The sequence below is a fragment of the Ochotona princeps genome, chromosome 23 (genome assembly GCF_030435755.1).
Source record: "Ochotona princeps isolate mOchPri1 chromosome 23, mOchPri1.hap1, whole genome shotgun sequence".
Taxonomy (NCBI): Eukaryota; Metazoa; Chordata; class Mammalia; order Lagomorpha; family Ochotonidae; genus Ochotona; species Ochotona princeps.
Window position 1 is genome coordinate 22,996,134 of NC_080854.1, and position 27,729 is coordinate 23,023,862.

General features: G+C 43.2%; 1 protein-coding gene and 1 pseudogene across 1 annotated transcript; one reads left to right on the forward strand and one right to left on the reverse strand.

Moving 5' to 3' along the window:
- Positions 1–27,124, reverse strand: TTC23L (tetratricopeptide repeat domain 23 like). Its single transcript, XM_012926545.2, has 11 exons — positions 26,791–27,124; positions 25,248–25,325; positions 22,176–22,362; positions 20,917–21,040; positions 13,517–13,673; positions 12,083–12,208; positions 10,102–10,279; positions 5,443–5,551; positions 1,987–2,114; positions 1,264–1,413; positions 1–87 (listed from the first exon to the last, which is right to left on the reverse strand). Exons 1-11 carry the CDS (start codon positions 26,943–26,945, stop codon positions 1–3), a joined length of 1,479 nt encoding a protein of 492 aa, XP_012781999.2. The 5' UTR covers positions 26,946–27,124.
- LOC105941733 (L-lactate dehydrogenase A chain-like) lies at positions 6,263–7,371 on the forward strand (annotated as a pseudogene).
- Positions 27,125–27,729: the final 605 nt, after the last annotated feature.

Consider the following 27,729-nt stretch of genomic DNA (forward strand, 5'->3'; position numbering starts at 1 on the left):
TCACCTCTGCAGCAGGGTGAGGAGGTTTTTTGTCTCTCTGCTCTTACTGTGTTCATTTCCATACACTAAGATCTGGATCATCAGGCACTGCAGGAAAGGAGGGAGACAATTAGGTTAGAGAGAATCACCTAGCCAATGGCTTGACTGCAAACCCATATCCAAAGATCTCCCAAGCTTACCCTGCAGCTGCCTGTACCACCCTGCACTGGCTGCTTCCCAAGCGGGAGGAGTCTGCTCTCAGTGCTCCCAGTTACCTTGGTTACCTTCTGTATCCCTTGCACGTGTGCACGCCAGTGACCTGCACCTTTCACTGCCCTATGGGCTGGGGGGAGGGGTAATCGCAGAAAGAGCACTGAAGATAGCAGCCCTGCTCAGCGCACAGCTGCAGGAGCGGTTTCCAGCAATATTTTCTGAACTGCTGTAATTAAATAGATACGAAGGAAATCCATGCAGACGTGCCAGAGTTGCGTTCTATTCTCATGCGACAACAGTTTACTTTTAAGCAGTTTTCCATTTGAAGTTTAAATGCTGACCTTTGTTTCCAACCAACAGGGAGCAGTGGAGATCAAATGTACACTCCACCCAAAATGGCCCCCAAAAGAAACACACGAAATGAAACAAAAATGCATGAAACAACTTCTAAGGCACGACAGCTGGCAGTGTCATCTCTGATGCCTGAAAGAGAAAACTGAGGCACAGACAGTTGTCCCAGATGGTTTGGGCGAGTGTCCAGGTGATGGCACAGGGACGGAGGACCAATGGGGTTCCCCGACCTCCTGCTAGAACCGAATTCCAGAACAGAACAACAGAGAGACCTCTAACACCGGTAGAGGGCGCCCTGTGAGTGTTCAGCAGGCTATGGACGCGCATGCATCTGGGAGAATTCTGCCAGTGCTGCGGGGAGAGCCACCTGCAGAGACTGACACCCTGCCTGGTACTGACACGGGAATGGAGCATGGTTAGCCCGACTTTAAATGGTCTAGTGCCTTCTATGACTCTGAAAAATTACTGCCACCCCAACATGAAGACTCCAGCCCAGAATGGACACAACATTTTTGTATCATATTCTCTCTCAGCACACAGAAGAAAGTTGAGAAATTGCAAAGGGTAGCACATCCCTTAAAAGGAGAAGTAATGAGAAAGACAGAGGGGATTGGAGGCAGTAAAGACAGATACACACACACACACACACACACACACACACACCCTCACGTTGTGCTTACAGGTCTGGGAGGAAATGTAGCAAAAGCGGCCAGCATTCACCTTCCTCAGCAGCTCAACTGCCTTCCCGAGGTCTCCTTCAGCGAAGCAGATCCTGCCCAGGTTATAAAAAGTTTCAGCCAGTTTTTCACTACAGTTACTATAGTTGGTAACCGAGGACTTCAAAGAAGACTTTAGCAGTCTGTAAGCTTCCTGAGGAATCAAAAAAAAAAAAAAAAAAAGTTATTCCTACTGGCAATTCTGAAGAGCATGTCGGCTCTACGCCGTGAGCTCCAGGGAGAAGGGACTCTGCCTCAATACGACATGAGCCACCAAGTTTGGTCAGCTGTGATGTAGCACCTATATAATCTGCTCCTGTTCAGAGTTCAAGTTCTAAGCTTATACTTGATATTATTTAATTTTACTGGCAACCCTGTTAGAAAGTTATCTCTTACTACACTTGTTTTATAGATGAAGGAATGGATGCTTTTTTTAAAAAAGCTAAAGATCTTAGCCAAGACCACAGAGCCTATCTACAGCTCAGAGTGTCAGGATTCAAAACCGAGTAGTCTGAATTCCACACTCCTTATATCTGCTTCTTCACCTTCTTTTCATTGCAAAAATGTTCAAACCTGCAGAAAAAAACTGAATATTACAATGAGTATCTCAGATATATAATATGTAATATCTCAGATTGTAATATGCAGTAGTTGCCGAGGTATGAGATCAAAGGCCTGCTCTGATCTAATAAGCAAGCAATTGTGTTGATGAGTTGGTCATATTTACCTGTTTTTCCCCATTCTGGACAAGCCACTTGCAAAATTCTTCAATGGTAGCCAGTGTTTCAGACTCCTCTGAGCCCAACGTTACCTGATACGCACTAATACTTTTTATAAAATGTGTCTCAATAGCATCTGAAAAAAAAAAAAACAACAATTTCATACAAGCTGCTACCTTTCACAAGTGCATCTGCTTTGGCTCAATGGACACTTTCATATTTAAAGTCCATGTCTGATCTCATGAGGACCTTTTAAAACTTCATACATAATGTGATGGGAACAGACAATATTTTGATTTTTATTCTCCTGATGAGGATACACGGATTTCTGTAGGAAAAGAAGGATTCTGAGTAGTTTTATTTTCCTGGGATCCCAGATGAGGCATAAGATTATATTTTAATTATATTATGTTTATATTTCTGCTCAATAATCCTGTTTTCTTTAGCTTCTATTTGGAGTGTGTGTGTGTGTGTAGATTTTGTGTGTAGATTTTGTGTGACAGATTTTGTATTTTAAGTATGTAATTGGCAAAATCTATTTTAATGTCATCTTTCACTCTAATAAAATGGATGTTGACCCAATGAATCTAGAAAATGCATATATACAATGAGAAAAATTTGCCTTCATCACACAAGCTTGATTAATATGGCTTTATACAGTAAGTATCAAAGTCAGTACTCCAACTCTCTTCTCCTTCAATGTTGTACTGGTTATTCTTGGGGCTTTGGCCACTTCAAAACATTTCAGAATCAGTTTGTCAGTATCCAAAAAGCAAGCTGCATAGATTCTGATTGGAACTGAGTTGAATCAACAGAGTTGTGACGGACTGGATAGTTTGACTATACTGCAACTTTCTACGAACATAAAACAGCTCAGTTTATTCAATGCTTCTTTGGTTTCTCTCATCAGTTTAATCGTTTTCTCACATGCATTTTATACAGAATTTGTTAAGATTTATATCTATTTCTTCTTTAAATGATATTTTATCTTAATTTCAAATTCCATTTGTTCCCTCCTGGTACACAGGGAAGTGGTTGGTTTTGGTACGTTAGGCTAGTATACTGCGTCCTTTCTATAGTCAGTTAGTTCCAGACGATTTTTTGGTTTTTGTCGATGCTTTCCAATTTTCTGATAGACAGTGATGTCACCTGCAAGCAAACACAGTTTTATTTTTTTCCTCTCCGATCAGTATACCTTTTATTTCCTTATTGCATTTTCTAGCACTTCTGCTTTATTGCTGAAAAGGAATGGGTACTTGATAACCTGGCCTTGTTCCTGGTCTCAATGGGAACACTTTTATTTTCCCACCTTTAAGAATACTGATGCTAATAGTAGGATTTTTGTTTTGTTTTACCTTCTATTCTGAGCCTAGGTACTTTAAAACTAATAAAGAGTATTAGTTAGGTCACAGTTTTGGAGGCTGCAAATTCAAACAGTATGGAACTGGCTTCGGTCAGGACCCTCCTGGTGTGGTCACACAGGACAGCCAGCACCCTGGGGAGAGGGGTACTGTCAGTTCCACAGCAGGGACTGAGCTTGCAATGCAGGAAGCTGTGAGGCACACACCCAAAACACATCAAAACCACAGCAATGGTCTCTATTGGGATGAGGCGATCTTACTTCACAGCTTGCTGAACTGTGAGTGAGGGGTGGATTCTGTCGTGTGTTCATAAGATCATGTGATCTTTCTTTCAGTCTGTTGATGTGATACATTGATTGACTTTCAAATAGCGAAGTAGACTTGCATAACTGAGATAAACTGTACTTCCTTATGGAATATAATTTCTTTCTTTTTTAAAAAAGATCGATTTATTTTCATTGCAGTCAGATATACAGAGAGGAGGAGAGACAGAGAGGACGATCCTCCGTCAGATGATTCATTCCTCAAGCAGCCGCAATGGCCGGAGTGATCCGAAGCCAGAAGCCCAGAGCCTCTTCCAGGTCTCCCATATGGGTTCAGGGTCCCAACGCTTTGGGCCATCCTCAACTGCTTTCCCAGGCCACAAGCAGGGAGCTAGAAGGAAAGCAGGGCCACCAGGATTTTAACTGGTTCCCATACAGGATCCTGGTGTGTGCAAGGTGAGGACTTCAGTCATTAGGCTATCGTGCCAGGCCCTACAATTTCTTTAATGAATTCAATTTGCTAATGTTTTGTTGAGAATATCTGTATATATGTTCATGGGAGATACTGGTCTACTAATCTGCTTTTCATTACTTCATTAAAATACCCAAGAACTTCTTTGAGAAAGGAAAGTTTTATTTCAGCTTACATTTTGGAGATCGCATTTCTAGTGTCTGTGGAGGCTGATACAAGTGCAGAGGCACAAACCCCATGGTGAGCCAGGAAAGCAGAGAGCACGCGAGAGCTGGGCGGGAGTGAAACTCCACTAGTCCTCCCACAACAACGACCTCCAAGGGCATACCACCACAATCCTAAGGACTCCAGGACTTAGCCTAACACCTAGCCACCACAGCTAGATCAAATCTCCACACGTGCTCCATCAGTCATCAAAACATCAGAGTTACACACCTGCACGAATTTCAGGAGAGAAGTCCTATTGCAACGTAACAGGTACTACCTTAGTCTGATTTTGACTTTAGGATAATACTGGCATCAGAATGAGTTAGGATGTGTTGTCTCTACTTTTATATTCAGAAAGAGAGAGTGGCAAACCTGGCCTAATTTTTTTCCTGAAACACTAGGCAGAACTCATCAGGAAGTGTATCTGCAAAGCCCGATGCTCTCCATTTGAGACAGAGAGAAGTCTATTCCAATTGCCTGTTTCTTATGGCAGTTTTGGTGATTTTTCAAGAATTTGTTCTATTTCACTTTAGTTATGAAATTTTTGAGTCCTGAATTTTTCATCATGTCTATTTTAATATCTATAAGATCTATAGTGGCGTCCCTTCTCTTATTTCTGATAGTAGTTATTTATAGGTTTTCTCTTTTCCTTAAGGATCCTAAATACAGCCTTATTTTATTGCTCTTAAAAATTTTGATTGTGTGCATTTTATTTTTGATGTTTTCAGTTTGTTTTATTCTTGCTCTAGCCTTTTTAAAAACTGATTGATTTAATAAGCAGAAACAGACAGCTTCCATCTGCTGGTTCACTTCCCAAATGCCCACAACGTAGGACTAGGCCAAAACCGGCAGCCAGGAGTTCAGTCCAGCTCCCTCATGCACATAGCAGAAGCGCCATCACTTGAGCTATCACCACTGCCTCTCTGGGTTTACATTAGCAGGAAATCGTAGTCAGGTGCCATATGTGGGTATTGAACCCATGTACTCCAGTGCAGCATGTAGGCCTCTTAAGAGCTGTCTTTACCATGAGACTAAACGTCTGCCATTCTCTATAACTTTATTTCCTTTTCTTACATTTAGGAATATGCATAGAAAGTCTAATGCGCTTCCCATAGCTGATCCAGAAAAGGTGACGACTACATGAATACCTCTTCCACTCACCCTTGTGCTGAGGGTCTCCGGACATGGCGTAAGCTTTGGCTAGTAGAGCACTGGCCTCTGCAGTCTGGGGGCTGACCTCAGTGAAGGAAGACACACAGACAGAATGGGCCTGGAAGAAGGAAATCACGGCAAAGTAAGCACCCGGATGATAGCAGTTGACTGAGAACTTTCTAGATGCTGTGATGAAATTTCTAACTGACCCAAAGTCAATAGTTGGCCAGTCATGGAATTAGAGAAAGATGAATTGGAGTTCCAACTCTTGCAGTTACTGCTGAGTCTTGAAATAATTTCACCTTTATACATAGCTGGACAGTGTGGTTCTCACTGATTAGAGTTTAGGAAAATTAAATGAGATGGCGTATGCAAAGCGCAACACACATCACAGAAGTTGTTAATAAATGTTAGCTAAAATAACATATCTGACAAATAAAATATGTTGTTTTTACAAGACATTACAGCAAAAATAAAATTATTTGAAAGTATTAAAGATAGCCTGGCAAAGCATGGATCCTAAGTCGTACTGCCTGAGTTTCCATCACAGACCAACCACTGATGGTGACATTATTTAGATCACCTGTCCTTTTCAAATGTAAAACTAGGAAGCAAAGACAATATTGTTCACAAATAGTTGTTGTAAATATTAAATTAGTTACTAAATGTAAACTGTTTATAACTGCACCTGCAATATATTAGTGTCATTTTTGCTATTGTTACTATTATCTTTACTATTGCTTATGTTAAAATCGAAGGACTTGGAATGCTGGAGCCACTGCCACCGAGTCCAGAGTCCATCTCTGTGCGTTGCCCATGCCCGCTCGGCATGCACCCTGGATTCCTATTGGCTCCAAGTCCAAGTCCAACAGCAGCTCTTAAGGATCAGCTAATTCACAACCTCCTGATGGAAGAATAGGTCCCCCAAAACAAGATCAGTGTTGTGGGGGTTGGTGCTGTTGGCATGGCCTGTGCCATCAGTATCTTAAGCAAGGATTCGGCTGATGAACTTGCTGTTGTTGATGGAAGACAAGCTGAAGGGAGAGACGGTGGGTCTCCAGCATGGCAGCCTCTTCCTTAGAACCCCCAAGATCGCCTCTGGAAAAGACTAGAGTGTGACTGCCAAGTCCAAGCTGGTGATCATCACAGCTAGGACACAGCAGCAGGAGGGAGAGAGCCATGTGAACTTGGTCCAGCGGAACATGAACATCTTCAAGTTCATCATTCCCGGCGTTGTCAAGTACAGCCACAACTGCAAGTTGCTTGTTGTTTCCAACCCAGTGGATTAGCCTGGCTTGGAAGATAAGTGGTTTTTCAAAAAAAAAAAAGCATGTAATTGGAAGTGGCTGCGATCTGGATTCTACCCAGTTCCAATATCTGATGGGGGAAAGGCTGGGAGTTCACCCGTTGAGCTGTCACGGGTGGGTCTTTGGGGAGCACGGAGATTCAAGTGTGCCTGTATGGAGCAGGGTGAATGTTGCTGGTGTCTCCCTGAAGACTCTGCACCCAGATTTGGGCACTGACACAAACAAGGAGCAGTGGAAGCAGGTTCACAAACAGGTGGTTGATGGCGCTTATGAAATGATCAAACTGAAAGGTTATACATCCTGGGCCATTGGACTGTCTGTGGCAGACCTGGCAGAAAGTATAATGAAGAATCTCAGGCAGGTACACCTGATTTCCACCATGATTAAGGGTCTCTATGGCGTCAACGATGATGTCTTCCTCCTGAGTGTTCCTTGCATCTTGGGACAAAATGGCATCTCTGATATGAAAGTGACTCTGACTCTGGATGAAGAGGCACGTTTGAAGAAAAGTGCAGATACACTCTGGGGATCCAGAAGGAGATGCAGGTCTAAAGTCTCCCAATTTGCCAACACTCCACTGTCTAGGCTACAAACGGGTTTTAGTTGGAGGTTGTACCTGTTGTCCTTTTAATCTGATCTGTGATTAAAGCAGTGCCACAATAATGACCCAAAGAGAGGAAAGAGCCTTCAGTGTCCTCCAGTTATAGAACGGTCTAGACAATCCCACAGCTGTAGCCAGATGCCGGATACTTCATTTGGTGTCATCCTCTGAGGTGCCACTGCCCGTGTGGCACAGATTCCACAGCTGCCCTTCTGACTGGACGTGTGTTTTCCTGTCTGCGTTGTAACTTCTGGTCTTTCACCAAATGTGCTTAGTCCAACTTTCTTCCCAGCCAGTCACATCCTGGAATCCAATACTGTACAAATTCAATATTGCATGTCTTGTGCATAACTGTTCTAAAGGATCTCATTTTGTGTACTATATGTATGAGTAGTATATGCTGCCATGTAACATAAAAAAGGACCTCTATAAACAATACAGCCAGCTTTCCAAGTGTTATACCAACTGAATCACCAAATAAATCTTGAACAGTGAAAAACAAAAAAATGGAAGGACTTACATTCAGGTAGAAGAAAAAAGGGAGAAGGCCTAGTAAATACCCATCAAGATGGAAACAGCCATCTGGGCTAATATTTCTCTAAAAAAGAAAATATTTATTTTTATTGGAAAGGCAGATTTACAGAGAGGAGAAATGAAGATGTTCCATCCACAGTTTTTTTTTAAATTATTATTTTTTATTCATTAATTACATTGTATTACATGACACAATTTCATAGGTACTGGGATTTTCCCCCCCTTCACCCCAAACCCTTCCCCCATGGTGAATTCCTTCACCATGATGCATAACCACAGCTCAGGTTCCGTTGGGATTCCCTAATTACAGGCTCACACCATACAGAGTCCAGCATCCCACTGTCCAGTCAAGATCAACGGCCTCTTAGGGAGGCCCTCTCAGGTTTGAAGGCAGAGCCTTCATCCACAGTTTTGTTCCCCAAGTGGCTACAATGGCCGTAGTTAAGCCAATCCAAAGCCAGGATCCAGGAGCTTCTTCTGCATCTCCCACACAGGTGCAGGGTCACAAGGCTTTGGACCCTCCTAGACTGCTTTCCCAGGACAAAAGCAGGGGGCTAGAAGGGAAGTAGAGCAGCCGGGATATATACTGGCACCCATATAGGATCCCAGTGCATGCAAGGTAAGCACTTGAGCCACTAGGCTACTGTGCTGGACCCTGTACTAATATTTCATAGGCCAAACACTGTGAAGTTCTTGAAAAGAGTAAAGATATTAGGGGCTGGTGCTGTGACTCAACTGGCTGATACTCTGCCTGCAAGCGCTGGCATCCTATAAGGGCACTGGATCATATCCTGGCTGTTCCACTTCCCATCAGCTCCCTGTTTGTGGCCTGGGAAAGAAGTGGAAGATGGTTCAAGTCCTTGGGGATGCTGTATCCAAGTGGGAGACCCAGAGGATGCTGCTGGCTCCTGGCTTCAGAATGGCTCAGCCCCAGCCATGTGGCCACTTGGGGAGTGAACCAACAGATGAAGGATCTTTCTCTGTGTGTCCTTCTCTCTATAAATCTGACTTTCCAATAAAAATAAGTAGATCTTAAAAAAAAAAAAAGAATAGAGAGATCAGAAAACACTTTGGAGTCAAGACATCAGGCAGAATTCTTACGAGTACAAAACTCTCTGATCAAATTTTCTGAGTTCAAATCCCTGCTTTACCACATGCTAGCTACACAACTTCAATTGCATTAGCTACAATTCTTTGTGCTTCATTTTAATCACCCTTAAAATTGCATAAAATAATAAAGTGCCTACTTCATAGGCCTAGGGTATAAATAAAGAATTAACACTATCCTCAAGTACTCGTAGTAAACATGGTCCTTCAATCTGGACTCTCGCTCATTAGTTGCAATGGGCATCCCTGAGACTGACTGTTGCATCCATTTGGATCTGACCACAGCTCTACACACAACTGCACCGGCTTCCTCTCTAAGCAGCATACTCTCTCTCTCTCCAGTGCAACATTCCCTAATGCTTCGCAGATGCGTATTATAATCTTGGATTGTCCAGTTGCTATAAATACCTTTTCTTCACCATCTGACTGCTTTTATGTAGCACCTTTTTATGGATCAGAAAATCCTGCATTTTTATGTGTTTGTGTACGTGGCAGACAAGCAGCAGCAGCAGCATTCTAGTTCGGAAGAGAAGAGGTCAATCTAGCCGTTTCAAGTACAGGAGGTGTAAAAGTGACCTAAACTGTTTTCATATGAAAGACTCAACATTCCTTCCTGTATTTTAATTTGGTTTCCCTTGGGCAACTGTCAAGTTAGTTACCTCCAAGTGAAACACCATTCTATTAGTTTAACCTTAAGCTTGGAAATACAATCAGCTGGACTGGCTTAATGGATGAATGACAGCACCACACAAAAATACCATGATTTTTCATTTAAAAGGTCCTTTGTGTTTTCTGAAAACTTTAATTGCCACTAAAGCTTTTTGCCTTGGGACAGACTCACACCAGATTTCCTCTTCCCATCATCCATCAGGATGGCTTATAGATGGAGAACCTGGGGAGAGGAGAGGAAGAACCATCCGCAGGTCAGTCACCTGCCCATCTGAGTCATTTTCTTTGCCCCTGTCATTGATGGTTGATGAAAGGCTCCAGTGTGAATCTGCAGGGAAGTTAGAGTTCAAATGCAATTAACCCCACCCCCCTTGTTGTTCCCTGTGAGACCCAAACTTCCGTGGCCTTGGGGTGAACAACCTGGACTCCAGCCAGGTTGAGTTCACTGACCTGCTTCAAGTACTGGATGGCCTGGTCATGGTTCCTCCGCAACTGTTCAATCTGTGCAACTTCCTGGTACAGACTGATCAGGTCTGGTGTGCCATCACCCTTGGCAGCAATCACACTGTTAATTGCCTTCTCAAAGTATGCCAAAGCCAGGTTCAACCTGTGGATGGCCAAAGAGGCTCTTCAGGAAACAAACAAAAACGAAGGTCAAAAGTCAGAGAGGTCACTGATTTTTGCAAACACATAAGGAAATGATTGAAGAACTAAAGAATTTGGCCCTCATAGGTCAATCATTTGTGTGGTTGGCTCAAAATCCACCCTTTCAGTAAACAACCCATTATTTTGCGCTTTACCCAGCATATTCTACTGACTACCATTCATTAAACCCATTAATATGCCATGCTGTCTTCTAATTTTACAGAAAAACAAATGGAAAAAATGACTTCTAGCAATTCACAAAATGAGACAATTTACCCATAAATGTAGCCTCTCTAAAATCAAATAAAATTTTACTACCCCTTGTTCCATCTCTTTCAGGCCAAAGAAAGTTTTTGCTTTGTTTATTTTTTCTCAGTTTGGTTTACTCCTCCTCAGTTCAAAATGAGACAGAACAGAGAAAACAATGTAAATATCCCCCAAAAGGGGTGGTTTAATAAGCTATGGCACATCATAGTTTTCTTGTTAACAATATAAGGCTATCGGGCCCGGCGGCGTGGCCTAGCAGCTAAAGTCCTCGCCTTGAACGTGCCCTGGGATCCCATATGGGCGCCGGTTCTAATCCCGGCAGCACCACTTCCCATCCAGCTCCCTGCTTGTGGCCTGGGAGGGCAGTCGAGGACGGCCCAAAGCTTTGGGACCCTGCACCCACGTGGGAGACCCGGAAGAGGTTCCTGGTTCCCGGCTTCGGATCGGCACAGCACCGGCCGTTGCGGTCACTTGGGGAGTGAATCATCATCGGATGGAAGATCTTCTTCTCTGTCTCTCCTCGTCTCTGTATATCTGACTTCATAATAAAAATAAATAAATGTTTTAAAAAATAATATAAGGCTATAGTAACAATATGCCAAGTTAAAAGAACAAGATAGAAAAATTAGTTCTATAAAATATGATCCTAATATACACATATGAGCACACACAAGATACACACATAGGAACTTAAAAAAATTTATGGATAAATTAAACTAAAAAATAGGTCTATTTGGGGGGGAAAAGATGAAATTCATGCGTATTTCATACACACTATTCCATCAATTTTTTATTTGAAATTCAAGCTTACATAGAGAGATGGAGAGACAGAGAAAGAGAGGGAGACAGAGAGAAAGGGCACGTTCCCATCCACTGGTTTGTTCCCCAGATGGCCACAACAACCAGGGCTGAGCCATGCTGAAGCCAGGAGCCAGGAGCTTCACCCAGATCTCCCACGTGGGTGGCAGGGACCCAAACATGTGTGCCATTCTTCTCTGCTTTCCCAGGCCATTAGCAGGGAAGGGAGTTAGATCTAAAGTAGAGTGGCCTGGACTCAAACCAGCATCCACATGGGATGCTGACACCACAACTAGCAGCCCAAACTGTTAAACCCAAACACTGGCTCCCTGGAGACCTCTTTGTCTACACAATTTCAGAAATTTCTGTATGTTTCATTTTTCTGTGAGCTTTTTGAAGTACCCTTATATCCATATATGTCCAGGCTTGTGAGCTTGGCAATCTTGGAAAATTCATGTTGCCTCAGCCTCGATCTCCTTGTCCGTTCTCTAATGTCTTCATAATCATGCCAATTCCCTTCATGGTAGCTGTGAAACTAAAAGCAGGCAGTGTACATCAAGTTTAGAACACAGCATACACACCTGCTAAATGTGAACCTGTTTCATTTTCTCTGGAGTGTCTGGCTTTGAGGCCCTGAATATTTCTCTTCCTTTATGTATAACACCAACATCATGTAACTCCAGGCCTCATCTAAAAAAACCTTTCTAAGTCCAGATCTTACCTCCCCAAAGCAATTGTTAGGTCTTTTTCTGACACTTGCAGTCCACAAACACTTCCCTTACATAATTCTTTCAGCTCCTTCATGTTTCTCTCCGCCTTCTGCAGGTTGGAATAGGCCTCTCTGCCAGTAACACAGTCAAGAAAAGTCACATGCACTAACTGTTGCTGCATTGTGATGGGAACTGATAAGCAAACAAAAGGGCCCTTTGGGAAAACAAGACAACATTTGAAAAATGGGTTCTTAACTATGCTACCTATTCTTCATTTATGCATATTGTCAACAAGAAATAATTCTTTAGGAAAGCAACAGGACCTTGGCTTCCTGTGGCAGCTGCCTGAATCCCAGGCTAGAGTGGGTGGCAAGGGGTTCCATGAGTGAATGGAAAATGTAAATTCTACTAGACTTCCTTTAAATGCATCTACTGCATGACAACCATTATTCGTTTTCCCCAAGTTGGTTCATAGGAACGGCAAAGAGAGGAACTAATTATGTTGAAAGGGACTTTCTGGGTCATTTCAGAAAGCACAAGCAAAGCAGGATTTTGGCCAGCAGCAAAGAGCAGAAACAAAATCCCCTTAAATTCCCAAATATCCTTCTATTTCTTACATTTTCAACTTAGATGTTCCCACTAAGGCTATAACAGAAGAAAACCACAAATCAGAGTTTCTAAGCTCAGCAAAAACACAGATGTGGGAATGTACAGAGACACTTGGGGACTGGGCTTATGATCCGTCAGGAAGAAGAAAAACCTTAACATCTTTCAAGGAGGAACTATATGAAAAGACTGTCAAAAATCCCAGCTTTTGAACAAAGGCACCTATCACAGCCTACTCTGGGGATATGGAGAATTGCTTCTTTTATCCATCCTACTTGGCCTCTGGCATCATATGTTGTCTTTTCAATCGCATTTCAAAAATGAAAATCATCAATGATCCACTGAATCTGTGGGTTTTTGCTATACATAACCACCTGAGGGGCTTTTTCAACATCTCAAAAGATGTGTGCCCTTTACCCACAAAATCAAAATTTCTGGGTGGGACCCAGGTATCTTCTATGCTCCAAGCTCTACAGGGGACTACAATGCACAGCCTAGTTTGCCAAACTATACTTCAAGTTACTACCCATTTTCTCCTTTTCTACGCTACCACCCCACACATCCTTGTCTGTTATGAAAACAGCAGGACAGACTCAGAAAACTTTGAACTGGGGGAAAGGATGCATCAGTAGTGGGATCTTTCCCACAGCTCATGGCAGAGCTTCAGCGAACAGATGGAGATACCTTGACAGATGAAGACAGAGGGTTGTGCAGGGTCTGACTGTCGCAATGGAGCTGCAATGCCTTGCTTCCATTACCTACCCTTCTGTTGTGAACGAACCCTTCTGGCATGGGTGGCCTGTGGCCTCTATCACCAGACTCAGCTGGAAAGAGGATATTGGTTTTGGAGCAGCCAAGACACTCCCAGAGTGTAGTAGAGCATGACCAGGGCATCCAGGATTTCCTTTTTCTCCTTGTCTGAGGCTGTGCTTCCCTTCCAGGTCAACAGGGTGGTCTTGGCGGACTCAGCATGTTTCTTGGCCTGAGCTGGGAGGCCTGAAAGTTGGAGAGTAGAAGGCATAAAAAGGGCATACTTCAAAGATCTTTCCAGTAAAGGCATAAAGTTGACACTGCAGTCATATGGTCTATGCTATTGGTTTCTAAACATGATCATGGTTCAGAATTGAATGGAATGTTTATAAAGAATACAGGTTTCTACCCTCTAACTGAATTGGCATCTGTAAATAGGGTCCAGAAAGCTCTACTTTTAACTAACTTAAACTACTAATTCTTATCACCACCACCTCCCACCCCAGGCATTAGTCTGTGGACCTCCTCCTGGAAATCGTTACCTGAGGGCAAGCTCAGTACCCTACTCCCAATTCTGCTATTAGTACCATGTGGCCTTTACAAAGCTTCTCCATCCTCCAAATGCTAAATGTCAACAATTACAGAGTCTGCCCCTTACCAAAACACAGGAGATCATCCAGAAACAAACTAATCCCTGGTGTACTGTGCTGTGCTTTGAGCTTTCTTGAAAAGATACTCTATAAATATAAGAGCTTATGAACTCAATCACTTACATCTGGAGGATTATTTCTTAATCCAGCATGAAGCTGGTGATGATAATTGGTCACATACACACAATCTAATTTCCTAATGTAGTGAGGTTCCTTATTACAAAGGCAGAGGGATTGCCGAACCCAAGTCAGATTGAATGGTGGGGTTTTTCCTCTTTGTTTTCTAACTAAAGGCTGATATTTCTAGGTACTCATATGAGCTGTTATGTATCCAGCTGACAAATATAAACAAGGAAATATTCTATTTGCAGATTAATCTTGCAGTCTGGTTTATACCCTTTCTTTTCCCAATGAAACAGAAAGCCGTTGAAAGGAAAAAGAGAACCTACCATCCTAGTTCTCCATATGACTAAAAACAAGTGTGGCTGGTGCTCACCTTCAGTCCTGGCTCTGCAGGCCCCTGGGGTTCTGGGAAACATACTCACCCCGGTCTGATACTGCTGGGCGCCTAAACCTCGCTGCACACTCTCAGCCCAAGCTCCACTAAACTTGTCCTGCCTGGGTCCCTGGAGCCTGCTTTCCAGCACGGTCACAAGTCAGTGGCAACAGGGATGGTATGAAAGACTGGCCTCTGGTGCGTGTGTTCTCCATGTGAAGGTCCTCCTTAACAAGCCACAAGAATGAAAGAGAATAACGTCTCCTCCGGGAGAGCTCTAAAAGTGATTTCAAAGCCAGGAAGAGCTGGAGAACACTGGAACACAGCTGCTATTGCTTAAATCTCAACTGAAGAGAACAACAGACATGTGGAAAAAGAGGGCTGTGTTGGAAGTTATCCAATTACAGTGGCTCTCAGATTGCACTGCCCATCATAAACATCTTGTTAAAGTGCAGGTGCCTGGGCCTCCCTTACAGTAGTAGCAGTTTACAGTTTCTTCAGTGAGACTCAAGAATCCACAGAACAAGGAACGCAATCTGCGATGGCTGACATCTCAGAATTCACATTTCTAACAATGATGCTAGGTGATATTTATGCAAGTTATCCGAGTACCACGCCTAGAGTTAGGAAAATCTTTAGCAAGAAAGTGGGAGCGATCTTGTTTCTGAACATTCCAGAGAATGTTCACTGTGAGAGAAGAGGAGGAGTTTCTACTTCGAGTAAACAACCTGAGACCGTGAAGCCAAAAGAACCAAGTGTGTGTGTGTACACGCACCCATTTCTGTTCAGGAAGGTAAGGGACTCTCAGGAGTGTCAGGGAAGGTAGTAAGAAGGCCAGTCTGACCGGAGGGGAAGTATAAAGATGATCAGCTACACCTTGGATACAGAAATTCTTGGATGCTGCTTTCATCTGCTTGTGCTACTACCACAGAATGCCAGAGACTAAGTTATGTATTAAGAAGGGTAATTTACTTCTTACAGTTATGGAGGCTGGAAAGTTCAAAATCAAAGAAGGTCCTCACAAGTGCCTCCACCGAATCCCTGCAGGAAGAGCCCTCTTGGTCTAACCACCACTTAAATATGATCACATTAAAACCACCTGGAGTTTAGAAGGGACATATTTGAACCACAGCAGATGTCAAGGTCAGGAGGCTAGATTTTGACCTGTCAGGTAACTGAGAGTCTTCACAGTCTTCAGGAAGGCAGCATCAACTGACAGTCTCATAGAAATCCCAATCTGCGATGTCAGAGACTGAGATTGCTATTTTCCAGAACAAAACAATAAAGCAGAAAACTGGGAGAATCTTTTGACCAAATAGATTGTTTTCCAAACCAGGTAGGCCCCGGGCGTGTGTCATTAAAGGCGTACAGCACAGTTAGATGCTTCACTGGATTTCTATGAGGAAGAACGGGGAACTAGGGTAGTTCTCGCCCCCACATCAGCACAAACCTTCCAGGTAAAACAACACAAAAACCATGTTAGAAAGTTGCTCTGCAGCAGCCCTGAGCCTTGGCAAGCCTGACTCACTCTACCAGAGTGACCCAGCAGGAATACTTTTCCTATAAACTCCGCAGCTAATATAACTTCTTGCTGCCACACCACCATGCCCCACATCGTGGGCCTGGTGAAAAGGCTCTAGTCTAGACGCCAGGGGCTTACACAAATTGAACTAGGATCTTGACTTAAGATAGAACACCACACTTTAGAGTGAACCCTTAAGGGGAAAATCAGTCATTTCATCTTCACAGTATCTCCTCCGGTCTCCAAAGTGGAGTGCATGTAGTCCTGTGGTTATGTCAGATGCTGTAAGGGTGTAGCTTTTCCTCTAGTTATGAATGTCTATGAAATTACATCACTTTAATATAATTGTACATCATTTAAAATACAAACGCATCTATTAGAGTGTGTGTGTTCCCATGTTTTCTAGTGGTGAGGAGGCTAATTCTCAAGAATTTGAGGATGACTGCTGCAGACAAATGTTTTCCAGTATTTCTAAGTATGAAAGAGCCCCTTTAAGATTTAAAAAACAATCCCATGGCTGCATCTACTTTGTGGCAGTTATTTTTACAGCACATTCTACTTTATAAATTTCAGGACAAATAATACCATGTATTTAATATCTGTTACATTTGGAACGGAATGTGTGTTTTATTAATCATGAGAACACCTCTTTTATGTAAAAAGAACATTCTTCAGACTTTCATTGTTGTCGCTCATGAAGGACACTCATAGATTGGTGATTTCCTTCCCTAACTCACAATCTCATGTCTTCAATGCCAATGTCCACTCTGACACCAACTCTTGTTTTTCCACTCCCTGCTCTCCCAAGCCAAGAACACGCTGCTCCTCCTGGCACTGACATTTCTGCAACAGGGTGGCAGCTGATGGAGGTTTACGCTCGAAAACTAAAGGAAATATTGATGAACTGGGCGCAAAGTTGATCTGCCCAACACAATCATTCTGCTTGTTGGGCTCAGATTCTATCACTGATGTAGAATTATCGTAAGGATTAATTCAATTCATGAAGTAAAGAATAAGCAGTGCCTAAATGAAGGAAACATTTGGAGAAACATAATGGCCATTAACATCATCATCATTTTAATCTGGGTCTACCTCTCCAGTAATTTTCTCATATTTGTCTTCATTTTGACATTTTTCATTAATGCTGCATACAGTATCTCCATTTTCTTTTAAAAGGCTGCATTTTCAAATGTACTTTCAACTCAGGCAGGACAGGGCCTTTCGAGCACGTCATATAACCTGTTTACCATCCTCTGTTATGTCTGTGCCAGCTCTACCAACTGAATAGTGAAAATAGGGTTCATGATTTATGTTTCTTGTTATGAATTTTGAAGATATCTTGGAACAGAACCCTGAATAACAGGATGGCTCCCAGTAATAGTATGTCATCTGATCTGATTGATTCATTGTTTCTTTAATAATAAGCAAAATATCCAGGGACCGCCTGTCCGTACTGTTGTCTGCCACCTGAACACCTGCAAACAGTTCACAACCAGGGGCTAAACGGCCCTGGTATTCTCCCTTGGCCTGTTCTCAGTTGCTGCGACATTAGGTCCTTAGGGTTATCACCAGGGTGGGTGGCACCAAAATTCCACTTCAAGAGTCCCTTTCCTCCACCTCACCAACAGGCTTTCACACACTCTACCCCACTACAGTTTAATGAGCTTTTGTGACCACCACTCCTTTAAGTACTCTATTTCTTAAAACATTCAAGCTCTCCCAGCTGGCACATTCCTCTCTGACTAAAATGTTCTTGCATATCCTCATGTTACAAAATTATCTTTGCTTGAATTTTCTGCCTTTTCTAGCTACCCTCTTATTTCTCATTTACTATAGTATGTTGTATGGAGAGTAACTCTACTACCTACTAATGAATGCTTGGTTGCTTCCTTTTTTGGCTATCATAACAATGCTGCAAATAATCATCTATACAAGATGGGGAGGGAAGGAAAGAGGAAGGGGAGGGCAAAAAACTTATTACTACAAAACTGTATCACAGTAAACAATAAAAAATAAATAAGATCTCCAGAAGTGGAATTTCTGATCACAGATTGTTGAGTTCCTCCCTCTCACCCGTTACCTCTGTCACATTAGCCTACTTTAGTCTGACATGACTGAAACAGGGTCTCTTCTAGCTATCACTACTGGAGGAAACTTGCCCAAAGTACACTCTGATGTTGTCATCATCCTACCGGAAAATCTCCAATAGTTTTCCTTGCTTACCGAAGTTCTTAGCCTCTATCTAAACCCACACAATGGTCCACTATACCCTTCTCTCCAGGTGCATCATCCTAGCCCTAGCCTTAAACAGATAGCACTGCCTATGGCTATTGAAGTATACAATGACTGTTCATTCCTTTGGCCTTTGCTCCCGTCTTTCTCTAGATTAGACTCAACAACCCCTTCTTCCACCTGCTGAACCCCCACTCATTTCTTCCCACCCTCTTTGAAAACCACCTCCCTGCTAAATCTATCACTTAACATCTTACAGTTAGTTAACCCAACTTTCCCAAAGGCCTGAATCCAACCCAATTACATTAAATTTACCTTACAGAATCTCATAGGTAGCCTTTTGGTAACCCATTTCTACGCTAGGTTGCAAGTTCTCGGAGGGCTTCCATACATTGTTTCCCCAAAGTGCTCTTCACAGCATTTTACATATGCAAGGCTCTCACGATACATTCACTGGAAAACTGTTTACTGGGGAAAACTAGTCTTTGGACTTTCCAGCATATTCCAGTGCTGGAAAGCTCATAGGGAAATGAGGAAGGCAGATCTGAAGGCTATCACACACACGTGTGCAGCCAGGCACACACACACATACATTCTGCCTGCATAGAAGACTGGTTCATCTATTCTGACCAAACATTTTCCCCTCTCCAATCTATTGCCCCAACACTGCTGTGCATTCATACCACAGGAAGAATTGCAATCTAGGAAGGAAAGGATACTTTCACATATTTTACGAAATGGTCTATTTACCTGTCTTGATTCTGTATAGAATTACCTGGAAAAGTAAAACGCCAAGTCCATTTGCAGCTGATCATGGAAAAAGCTATTTCAGAAGATGTGGGCCAACATTCTGCCCTAGACCTACTACTACAGCGATCACCCACCTGAGAGGAGGCAGTATTTGGCTATGCCCCAAGTTCAGACAAATCTTCCTCCCAAATGCCTTTTCCTCCAATTCAAGTTGTCATCACCTCAAGCCTGAACTCTAGCAAAAAGTCTCTTAGCTAATCGCTTTGAATTTGGGCTCTTCTAGTGTTCAAAGAATGCTCTTGCCAGCATCAAATCCAGCATCAGTGACCTACCAACTCCCAACTCCATGGCTATGTCTGTATTGGCCCTGTCTCCACCATTTGAAGTTACTGAACCACAGTTTTCTTGTTGAAACCTTCTCTCCAACTTTGGTTTTAATGGCCCAGCACCTCTTCTTTTTACCCATTTTTTTTTTTGTTTGCTCCTCTTTACTCTTTCCTAGCATTTTGTTCTTTTCTCAGCCATATTCCCCTCTTTTACTGTTAAAGATGCTTTCTGGCCAAGCTTCTCCACTCCTCTTCCCTCTGTTTCTTCATATTGTACCAAGCACTCACAATTTGACTCTTCCTCAAGCTCTATATCCACTGCAAGCTACCTGCTGAATCTGTCCACCTAGGCATGATCCAGGCCGTCTGCAACCTGCTTCCTCCATCAACTTTCGCTTTCCTCTTAAATTAACTCTGTTTCAGTTAACTATCCACATCATGCCCACTTCAACTCTTCCTTGTCCTCCATATTGGATTGACCATGTCATGTCACTAGCTCTAAAGTTGTCTCTTCTGCATTCCCATGGTTATGGCTAAAGCCTTCATTGATTTTTCACTGATTTTTATCTCTGTTTTCTTTACCATCTAACACACTCTCTAGCCTTCCCTATTTCATAATACAAACTGAATTATATTACTATTCCATTTAAAATCTTGCAATCCCCCCCCCCCAAATCCCTAATATGAAAACACAAATTACCTTTACATTTCGTTTCTCAGCATGACTTGCTTATCCTAAAGTCTCTTCTGGTCTACCTTGGTCCCTTGACTCTGGAAAGAATCTACAATGGACATATAGAGTTCCATATAGAATGCTTTCCCCTCTCCATCCATCCTTCAGATCAACACACACAGAGAACAAATCTTGCACTCTATGCTACTCCCTCAAGATCAGTTTGGACCTATGCCCACCCATCAAAGATAGAACAAGCTTTTTCTGTCTTGGCAGCCTTCTCTCCTTTCCAAATGGCAAAATCACAGACTTGTTTCATTTGTGTCCCCTGGGACTTGCTTTTGCTATCATGAGATCCTATTAACAGATTTCTTATTCTATTATCAGGTACTCTGTGTTGAAGTGACACATCCTTAAATTTGACTCATCAAGACGGTAGATTTTGAATAATCCAATCTAATTGAAATAAAGAGATTCCAATCAAGGGAAGATCAAGCTAACCTGTAACTGGAACCTCTGATTCTCCTTTGCCTACTATGCCTCAGTGACCTTATCTAGAAAGCAGGAATAACATAGCATTTGCTCCTAAGAAATCTTACGAAGCTACTAAATGGCAGTAGTTTGATACATGCTAAATAGTCACTGTCATGATCATAACTATTTTTTTTCATTGCTAAGATCCTCACCACTCTGCATCATCCATGGACTTGCCCTTCTTTCAGCAGGGTTTAATGCAGGGTGAGGAAGGGGCTCCTGAGGTCATCTCTCCCCTGAGTGTTGGGGGGTGCATTTTAGAATCACAGGCTGGCCCACCCACACCCAGCTAGGGAAACTAGGTACCTCTCAGTGTCAAGTAGCCATAAGCCAAGCTGGCCAAAGCCTGTGCACATTTCCAATGATCTGCCCCAAAAATAATCCGAGAAAGGATGACACATCGAATCAGCTCCTTGTTTGCTTGGATATTCTGCAGAAAGTAAATGAATCATTATGCTTTTCAGGAAGAAGAAAAATCTCTGGCCAATTCTCTTATCACAGGAATGTAGGGCTGAAGTTACTTGTCAACAGCTTTTTCTATTGTTGTCCTCCCATTCACATCTTGGCCATCATGTCCTGTTGTTATCCCTCAATCCTAAAACTAAGCTCTTCTTATTTTTTGCCATGAATATGAGTCCAAGTCATCCTCATCTTTTACTTGGCTGGCCACAATGGTCCCTTCTCACTGGGCCTCCTCTTGGTCCCCACAGTTTACTTTCTGTGTAATAGCCACAGAGATTCTTTTAATGCTACCTCTTAAGGAGGTTAGAAATGTGACTACAGAATCAATATCTTATTAAACTATTGACAATGCCTTAACATAAATATATCATTAAAGTTTTTGATATGTATGATAATATCACCATTCTCACCTTGACCAAGAATGGCCAGAAAGTAACTGTACGAACTACTGACAAGTCATGCTCTGGAAGACGCCTGGTGTGTGTGCATCTGTGTTCTATTAATGGAAGTCAAGGACTGGGTGTTTCAGGTTCCTGAATTTTGAACACTTTGACATTCTTGCCTATATACTTGCTCTGAAATCCTAGCTCCCAAGAACTTGACCTGCTCTTTGAAATGCATCCCTGACCTCTTCAACCTCTGCTGTTGTCTCCTGTTCTTGTTCTTACCTGTCAATGATTCCACTAGAAAACCACAGGAAGTTAGAACTTTGGCTATAACCTTGGCCTTGCCAGGCCTGAATCTGCCTATCCCTGTTCTCAGCCTCCTCTCTCACTACTCTGGCTTTCTTGCTACTCAAGAAATACCACCCTGAAGCCTTCCAAGAAAATTTATTTTAGAAAGAAAAATAGTTATTTAACAACAGCAGGATGTAAAGAGTTAACTTTTGGTTTAAAGCTAGGAGCACAAATACTTCATGAGAGACAACCACTGAACCACAGATGGAACTGAAAGGTGGGCTGGCTACCCAGCTACATACTGCTCTGTCTTCTCCTTACAAGTAATATAGCCCTTTCCTCTGTCTTATGTGATTCATTCTCAGTAAAGGCAGAGACATGTCTTTAAGTAGAAAAGAAAACCCAATAGATTCTTGGTTATCTTACCATTTTTTCTTTAATGAGCTGAGCTGTTTTCTTCTGGGCCTGAGCTAATTTCTCCCTGGGAAGCAACATACAATCAACAGCTGCCTCCTCTGTCTGGGCTATTGTGTCGTCATCACTCTCTCCAGACCCGCAAGCAGTATTCAGCTCATCAGCTGGCTGGTGTGTTGGGATCTCAGTTTGCTGTGGTCTGTGCATATGAGACATGGAATCAGGATCTGACCTTCGCATTGTCAAACAAGATAAAACTGAACAACACAGTGCTTCTAGCTTAGGGAAAATGCTTTCGAAATCAGGGTTTGAAAGGATAGTGGTAGATGGTAAACACATGTCAGTAGATAGGCTAACTCAACAGAAAAGTGATGGGATTAGAAGACAGGTGGTAAATCTTCTGCTAGGTGAATTTTTTTTCCCACCTTCAGGATTCAACCCAGATGTCCTCTCAGCTGGAAGTCCCAGGGTCACTCCCCAAGTGGCTTTTGCAGTATGCATCTCTAGTTTCAGAACAAAGATGGATTCCCAATGAAACTGTTTACTACATCTTGACAATAGGATGCTGGACTCTGCCATTGTCCATGCCCGCAATGATGGACATATGACTGTGTATGAAGAACTATACTATAGTAATGATATAAGGGAACTCAGTGAAGGGGGAGGGGGATAAGGGAAATCTCAGGGCCTATAGAACTGTATCATAAAACGATAATAATAAAAAGAAGTAAATTTTAAAAATAAATAAATAAATAAATAAACCTTTCTTCAAAACAGTACTATAGCAAGGATCACATTACAGTCTGATTCTTGTTTCTGCGTCTTCTCTACCTTCTAGCAAGTAAATTTCGTAGGAGAAGCTTCATTTCTTTCAGAAATACAGACCTCTGGCTCACAGTAAAAATAGCAGGTTGGTAAATAAAGTACAAATGAAAAAACTAAGTGCAAAGTCTTTAGAGTGCTTAAAAAACACTGAGGAAAGAGGATATCTGTGGCAAGAGATGGTAACTCAAGAAAACAAACAGAAAATTTAGTCCTTTAAATGAGGATTTTGTTTGGTTGTATATTTTACAGACCTGGAGCAGCATTTAAAGCCATTGGGATCAACCAACAAGACTGATAATTATGGAAATAGGAAATGATAGTTTTGAAATATTTTCAGTTAAGCTTTGAATAAAACTAAGCTGAGACCAAAGTCAGCAAACTTCACTAGAATGAGTGTTTCCAAAGAATGGAAAATACTGAGGAAGACAGATGTTTTGAGATCGTGAAGCCTCAACTAGTTTTGAACACAGCACGGAGAAAAGAAAGATAGATGAAGAATACTGACCAGTCATATACTGCAAAGGACATGACCAGTCTTATACAACAAAGGACAGTCACAGTTTTTGAAAATTGGAAGTTTGGGGTCAGCATGGTGGCATACAGTATGGGTACCAGTTCATGTCCCAGCCTCTCTACTACCAATCCAGCTCCTTGCCTGTGGCCTGCGAAAGCTGTGGATGATAGCTCAAGTCCTTGAGTCCTTGTACCCACATCAGAGACCCAGAAGAAGCTCCTGGTTCCCAGCTTCAGATCAGCTCAGCTCCGGGTTTAAGGCCATTTCAGGAGTTAATCAGTCGATGGAAGATCTCTCTCTCTCTCTCTCTCTCTCTCTCTGTCTCTTTTTTCTCTATAAAATCTGCCTTTCAAATAAAAATAAATAAATCCTACCAAAAAATAGGTAGTTTGAATGAAGTATCTGCCATACCAAGCTCATAGCTTACTCCACATGAATTATCTGATTGTTCTCAAGAAATGCTACCATAACATCTACATTAGAAAAAGAAAAAAGAAAACTTGAAAGGAGAGAACAAGAGATAAACAGTCACCCACTGGTTCATTCCTCAAATAAACACAGAGGTGGGCCAGGCCAAAGCCAGGAACCTACAACACAATATAAGTCTCCTTTGTGAGTATCATGATTGGAGCCACTTAAACCATCACTTGTAGCTTCCCAGGGTGCACATTAGCAGGGCTCTGTAACAAAGAGTGAAGCCAGGACTCAAACCCAAGCAGTCCAGCATGGGAAAATGGCATCGTAAGTGATGTTTTAACTGTGCTCATGCCAAACACTACATTTTCAAACTTTGTTATGTAACATCTAACCTTGTGTATTTGACTAGGTAGTTACTTACACTGTCCAATCAGGCAAGCACTAGCCACATATCATTTTAAGTACATGAAATGTGTTAGTCTGAATAGAGGCACACTACAAGTTAAAATACACCCTGAATTTTAAAGACCAAATATGAAGAAATGGAAAATATTTCATTAATGATTTTGTAAAATTACTATTTGGATATACAGAGATAAGTACAGTATTAAGATCACCTGCTTAAAAAAAAGATCACCTGTTGCCTTTTACTGCTTAATATCACTACCAGGAAACACAAAATATACATGTGGCTTGGATTATATGTCTATTCTACAGCAATAGTATGAAGCAATGGTTTCTAACTAAGCGTGATTTTGCTCCAGGATATATGGGATAGACGTTATCATAATGTGGGAAGCAGCCACTAGAGTTGACCATGACATGTGTAGGAGTACCCTCCATAACAAAGAGTTATCTGATCCAAAGTGCCAATGCCACCAAGGTTACAAACTGCCCAGTCTGAATACCACTAACTACCTTCATGATCTTAGACAAAACACGGTAGTGACGTTCTCTTGCTTATAGATCTGTGAGGATGACAAGTAGTAAGTGCTCTATAAGGATTTAGCATTATGACACAAAAAACTGTATCCAGCTCATGAAATTTATTTTGCTCACTAACTTTGTTATATTTAATTATTTATGACTTTACTAGTCTGGCTCTAAACAACCTCTCTCTGATTTAGCAAACTAAAAAAAAAAAGACCTGTAAGCCAGCTAATACACAGTGGGATCTTCTATTTTGCGTAGGTTGTAGATTCCAGAGGATATCATAGCAGAATCATTTTTAGGAAGACACGGCAAAGCTGCACCTTCCCTCCCATCGCCTGTGGGTGCGAAGCATTTCTCCCAGAGTGAGTGTGATGTCCAGGGGCGCAGGTACTCACAGACGGAAGCAGAAGTCCCAGGCAGTGTCACTGTCGACAGTTGGGATTCGGATGGGGCTAGCTTGCATCTTCTTCCTACTGAGAACCACAGGTGAGGTCCGCTTTAGCAGAAACAACCCAGAAGCTTCTCTGTTTACTCCTGTTAACACGGAAACTTCTCCAGTGCATACCCACCAGAAAGCCAAAAGAGCCCTTAGGGAAATTCACATGTGGACACAACCGGGAAGCAGAAATGGACAATCGCCAAATTCGGTGTCTACGTTAAATTTCTCTCCCACCTTACTTTCCCCAAATCCCTCATCTACTTCCTCTGCAAAGCCAGCGCATTTACAGCTCTTGGATCATCAAAACTATAGCTAGATGCTCTATTCGTATCGGTTTTGCAGGTCTGGGAGCAAGGTTGGTACGGCAGGAAGTCGGCCAGTGTATATTTAACAGTTCTTTCCTTTCCCTAGGGCCAAGCCAACCACTTACAGGGAGAATCTGCTGGGTCAGGAGTTCAAACTCGCGCAGCTATTCTAATTGTTTCTATCAGCGGATGGGGTAAAAATTCACCATGAACAATGTCATTTATAAGTACCAGTGACGCTTCGGCTCTCATGGCTAGCCGTGTCGCTAAAATCAACTCCAAATCCAATATGGCATTATCCAGCGGATATTCACATACACCAAGCCCCTCCTCATTTCACACTGCACAATGTCCCGCTTTCCCAAGGCAGCACTCAATAGCTCTCTCTGACTCACGTTCCTGAACACTCACTCTCCGAAAACGAGAAGCAAAGATTCCTTCATGTCATCTTCGTCCTCAACCCTAAGACCAGCCTGAGGCGCTCCGACTTTTCCAACTCCTAAACCCTGTTGCCATGAGGCTGCACTTGGTCCTGAATCTAGAACAGCCCTCACTTTGGCCCCTCTCCCTCAAGTTCAGATTCTCACAAACCCCGACGCCACACGCTGCCTTCGTCCCAGCTCCCAAGGCGGAAGCGCCTGCGAGGATCCAGCCCTGTAGGTGGCGGACGACGGCGCCTGCGAACCGGACTTCCTCCGTCTACCTGGCCCAGGGCTCGGAAGCCACTCCCCGGACTAGTCCTTCCGGCTCCCACAGCCTGGCTGCCTCGGACGGACGGCGTCAGCGTCCTGGCCCCGCCGACCTCGTCTCGTGAGCCAGTCCGGTGCCTTGCACAGGCTAGACTGTCCGCCAGGCTGGCTTTCTGCACCCACTGCCTGGCTCCTGGGCCCGGGAAACAATGGGGTTGTCATGGGAACGGTAGGCTGCGCGCCCCTCCGGGGGCGCAGACCCCTGTAACCGTGGAGACGTGGAACACTTCTGCTTTTTGGAGTCCAGCCGCTGTTCCACTGCACCTAGCGTTTCTTCATCCTCGCAGGTTAGGTACTCGTTGCCCCGAGTGTGTTCCAGAACTCGCTTCTGCTGCTTTGAATCGTCTCCTGGTGTAGCCACTAGACCTCTCAGAAGTGAAAAAGCAAGAAGAGAGGATAAACCCCATCGAAAGGGGCAAAGGAGCGCCAGGCTCCACGACTCTACCTGTTGAAAGGTGCGAGACGTCTGCCCACGCCGGATCCCCGCACGCCCCAACTCGCACCCTGCAGCTTGCTGGGGACTCTAGATTTCCGGACCCTCGAAGAAGCTGCTCGGGTGGCGCCCGAGTAACCCATGCCAATGAGATTGGAGCCGGGCATGGTTAGGAAAGCACAGTGCAGCGAATGGGTAGCTTAAGAAATGGGCCTCGAAATCTACGAAGGGTTAGCATTTCAGAGAGTGTTTTCGAGATAGCAGGGTACTAAGCCCAGAATAATGCAGCCATATCGTTTAAAATCATACTCCTGAAGTGGCCTGAGAGACACAGTGGCCAAACACACTGGTGCATGGGTGACTGTAGCCAACTCTCAAAGGAACAACGCTGCGCTGGCATTCTTGCGTCTTAAGGGTGTTACAGACCCAACAATGGACTTGGCTTGCGACAAGTCAAGTTAGAGCAGGTATTAGCCTCTCATTTTTAAAAGAGGGCCCGCTAGGTGAAAAGTAAAGGAAACTATTTACTGAGACCTAAAGAGATGGAGTTTCCATTTGATACTTTTTTAAAAAAAGATTTACTTTCTTATAAAGTCAGATATACAGAGAGGAGGAGACAGAGAGGAAGATCTTCCATCCAATGATTCACTCCCCAAGTGACTGCAACGGCCGGTGCGCGCCGATCTGAACCTGGGAACCAGGAACCTCCCCTGGGTCTCCCACGCGGGTGCAGGGTCCCAAGGGTTCTCAACTGCTTTCCCAGGCCACAAGCAGGGAGCTGGATGGGAAGTGGAGCTGCCGGGATTAGAACCGGCGCCCGTATGGGATCCTGGCGCGTTCAAGGCAAGGACTTTAGCTGCTAGGCCACGCGGCTGGGCCCCCATTTGATATTCTTTATACTCCGGAAATTTCATTACCGCGCAGGGCCTGGGAGTGAAGGATTTATTCATA